At 40.0% G+C, this 3,720-nt stretch overlaps 1 protein-coding gene across 1 annotated transcript; it reads left to right on the top strand.

Annotated features, from left to right (window-relative positions):
- The first annotated feature begins 202 nt into the window (after positions 1-202).
- Positions 203-2,645, top strand: LOC113014167 (interleukin-6-like). Its single transcript, XM_080296341.1, has 4 exons — positions 203-568; positions 694-795; positions 900-1,052; positions 1,456-2,645. The coding sequence occupies exons 1-4, from the start codon at positions 404-406 to the stop codon at positions 1,657-1,659; spliced, it is 624 nt and encodes a 207-aa protein (XP_080152467.1). The 5' UTR covers positions 203-403; the 3' UTR covers positions 1,660-2,645.
- Positions 2,646-3,720: the final 1,075 nt, after the last annotated feature.

The following is a 3,720-nucleotide window of genomic DNA, read 5'->3' as shown; positions in this document are numbered from 1 at the left end:
AATAATAACAACAGTAATTTATAAAAAAATTATAATAATAATAATGATAATAATAAGGATCAACTGGTCCTGTTGAAGACACTCATAATCTTCATCAAATCTTCATGACGCAGTTACTGTTAATTCCGTTTTGCAAGTCGGGATTGGAAAATCCCATTCGTCTGAGGAATGTATAAAAACAGCGCATCTCAGATACAAGCCAAATCCTTCTGGCCCTGGCAGCCTTCAGCATCAGCGGAAACTTGACAAGTGCTTCCCAGCAGCGCACCATGCCCTCTATATTCAGTAAGTAATTTGCAGGCTGTGGTGCGCGAGTTTCCTGCGTATCTTCCTCTTTTCATTCATTCATTCGTTCATTCTTGTTCTGTCTCCCCAAGCAGATGTGCACGTTTTCTCTGCGGTGATGCTGGCCGCTCTGCTTCTCTGCGCTTCCGGCGCTCCGATTGAAGACGGAAGTGTGGCCGGTGACTTCTCAGGTGAAGAGACGGAGGAGGCGCAGATGTCCACTGTCAAGCCTTTTAATATATGGAGGTCACTCTTTGACTCAGCTCAAGAACACGAGAAAGCGGTAAGGGCCTGCTCATTAACTATGATTAACAGGTGTCATCAAGTCCGATTGGGGTTCCCTCGGACCCCTGGGATTCTAAAATACTTCCAGCCTATTTAAGTTGTATTTTAATTCTTTTCTATTAGTTTGAGCACCATTTCCAGACTCTGGAGAATCGCGATCAAGCTTTGGACTCCCACACCCCCGCCTCTATCCCGAAGCACTGCAATATTACCAAGTTCAGAAAGGTGAGAGCTCCTTTCTCTTTTTCTAATGCTGTCACTAACAAAGGTCGGAAGGAGGGGTTGGGGTTAGTTCGATAACTCGGGCTGTTCTTCTCTCCTTTGTGCAGGAGACTTGTCTCCAGACGCTGGCCAAGGGTCTGCTCATCTATTCGGTTTTACTCAAGCACGTAGAGAAGGAGTACCGCGGCAGTTTGAACTTCTCCGACGCTCCGTCAAACATCGGCACTCTGATCGACCTGGCCGGCATGGTCAAAGGAAAGGTGGGTTTGACACGCGTCTTTAACTATCCTCCGAGGAAAAGTCAAATTTGACTTTTCAGCAGTCTCTTGGGTATTTCCTGTCAGTAATGTTAGGAAGACAGATAAAGTAGATTTACTTCAGAAAAAAAAAAACAATCCACTACATACAGATATTAAAAGTAAAATTCACAATAAAAGGTGACTTCTCTACCTTTAGCTGTCACAAAGCCCAGTAACAACATTTCTATTGTAAATGTGAGAGGAGCAGAAGTGATAGGTAGCACAAAATCTCAATTAAATACATCACCTCTCATACTACATCACTGTTTCACCAGAATGCCTGTTGTCTTAGTACTGTCACATTTTCACTTCTGCGTCCTGTTCCTAAATAACACCTCATTCTACCATCTCTTCTGACCCACAGATGAAAAACAGCAATCAAGTCACACCGCTGACCAGCAGTGAGGAGGAGCAGCTTCTCAAGGAGGTCAACAGCCCTGATCCTTACCACAGCAAGTTGAACGCCTACAGCATCCTGAGAGCCCTCAAAGCCTTCCTGAGTGAGGGGAAAAGAGCTGTTTGTAGAATGGAAAAGCAACTGAACCAATCAGCAGATACCAGTTGTTAAAAAGACGAATAATGCTCAAATTACATTCAGTTATGAAATAATAACTCAGGGAAAACTGGATGGTTTTGACACTCTTACTTTCTCAAGATCATAACCTCCTCTGGGTACAGCAGGCCCCACAGCAACATACTGTGTATGTAGAATCACCTGCTGTGCTATTCTTATTTATCTTATTTATAATTGGTAGAGATTATTTATTAGAGAAAAATCTATTGTGCAGGAGAAATGCAGTGTAAATACAATTTGCACTGTACTTGTAATTAGCATTTCTGGTGCTGATTACTATTTATTGTTAAAGAATTTTACAGTACAATGATCTCTTATGTAACACAACTGACTTTATTTTTTTGCATATGCTGAAATAAAAAAAAAATCATTTGCATAAAAAGCAAGGACTTATTCTTTCCCCAACATTTCACACATTTCAACGCAGCAGCGCATTCTGCAAATGCATGAATCTTGACACTTAGATTTAGATCAGTCAACTCAACACATTTATATACACACATTTAAAGGTGGATGGAAAATGTTCCCGTTAATCTATGACTATGACTCATCATTACCATGTAAGATTGATACATTTGATATATCAAAACTTTATAATTGCTCAGTAAAATATTTGCTATCAGTTTCTTCTGCATGAAAGCGACTGGATTGTTTATATTAAGGAAGAAAAGAGTCGTTTCTTTGAGGATTTATTTTCAGAAATGTTAAATTACAAATAAAAACTAAGAAAAAAACAGGAAACAAACATCAGTGCTTCGCATTAACAAAAAATAACCCTCCAACTGATAGTCCAATCAGCGTGTATTTCAAGGGACAAACCTGTTCACACATCTCTGTACATGTACCATAGTTACAGACTACATGGAAATGGATAACATCCAATCAATACTTTACAGATAGTGAGAAACAATGTACAAATGTCATCTGATCATTATTATTTTTAGAGGGGAAAGCAAAAGAAGTCCATTTCGTCCAGTCACAGGTGGGTCACATGGTTTGGTTGATGGTTAGGGATTGGTCGTGTGAAGATGTTCCTCAGCCCCAGAGCAAGCTAGAAGACAACAAAGAAAATCAATATTAAAACATCCTTGGAAATATGTTACTGACATAGTGAGGAAATAATAGTGTGATGTATTAACAGCATTGCCAAAATATATATATATGTATAAAAAAAAAAACATGCTTACAAACGTTATCACAACTATCACTATGTAACTATGTTACATGGGCCTGTACAACAATTTTGAGTTGTACAGGATGTTGTTTAGCGCAGCTCAGCAGAATGCAGTGCATTTAAAAAACAAACAAACAAACAAAAAAAAAACCCCACATCCCCCCATGGGATGAAACAGTTAACCCCCTTTTCCATTAGTACATACTTGGATCGACTCGCCATGGATCGGCCACGACTTGACTGGTTTTCCTTTATATTCAGTACTACGCAGCGTGTGTGGTTGTCATCACAGCAACGCATCAAAGCGTCCCGCGATGTAATTAACATGCAAAACAAAGGCTATTTAAAAGGTGGATGTCGAGGCAAGAATTAACCTACTGCTCGGTCCGTGGCTTTTTGTCAGACTCGGGGAACACAGTTGTTTCCATCGAGTGACGCTGCTGACCAGCCAATCGGTGGTATACAGTCTGATGATGTCACATTTTAATATGTGTTTGGATCGTTGGAACCTGGGCCAAGCAGGTACTTAAAAAAAACCCAGGTATTATGACCTAATGGAAAACCCTGTAAACCATGGCGAACGGTGCCGAGTCGATCCGAGTAGGTACTGATGGAAAAGGGGCCTTAAAGTCCTGGAAAACAAACAAAAAAAATTTACATCTCATGATTTTAAGATAATCCACTAAAATGCAAAATAGAGAATTTTGCTATCATACCACTTGTACATCATGTTTAAATGCTTTGCAGAACGGTGCAAAAGTCTTGTGCCGACTCTCATTTCTTTATATTTTGCTTCCAAGCAGCCAGACTTTCTTGTAACGTTTTTAAGTGGTGTAGAGCAACAGTTCTCCAAGTTTTTTGAAAGTCTTTTAAAGTCTTCC

Source organism: Astatotilapia calliptera, chromosome 22, assembly GCF_964374335.1.
Source record: "Astatotilapia calliptera chromosome 22, fAstCal68.1, whole genome shotgun sequence".
NCBI lineage: Eukaryota > Metazoa > Chordata > Actinopteri > Cichliformes > Cichlidae > Astatotilapia > Astatotilapia calliptera.
Note: the sequence above shows the minus strand (reverse complement) of the source record. Positions and strands in the feature narration are given on the sequence as shown.

Coding starts and splice junctions, on each gene's coding strand:
- LOC113014167 (XM_080296341.1), top strand. CDS start 404: ATGCTGGCCGCTCTGCTTCTCTGCGCTTCCGGCGCTCCGATTGAAGAC. Junction 569..693: donor CTCAAGAACACGAGAAAGCG/GTAAGGGCCTGC, acceptor CTTTTCTATTAG/TTTGAGCACCATTTCCAGAC. Junction 796..899: donor ATATTACCAAGTTCAGAAAG/GTGAGAGCTCCT, acceptor TCCTTTGTGCAG/GAGACTTGTCTCCAGACGCT.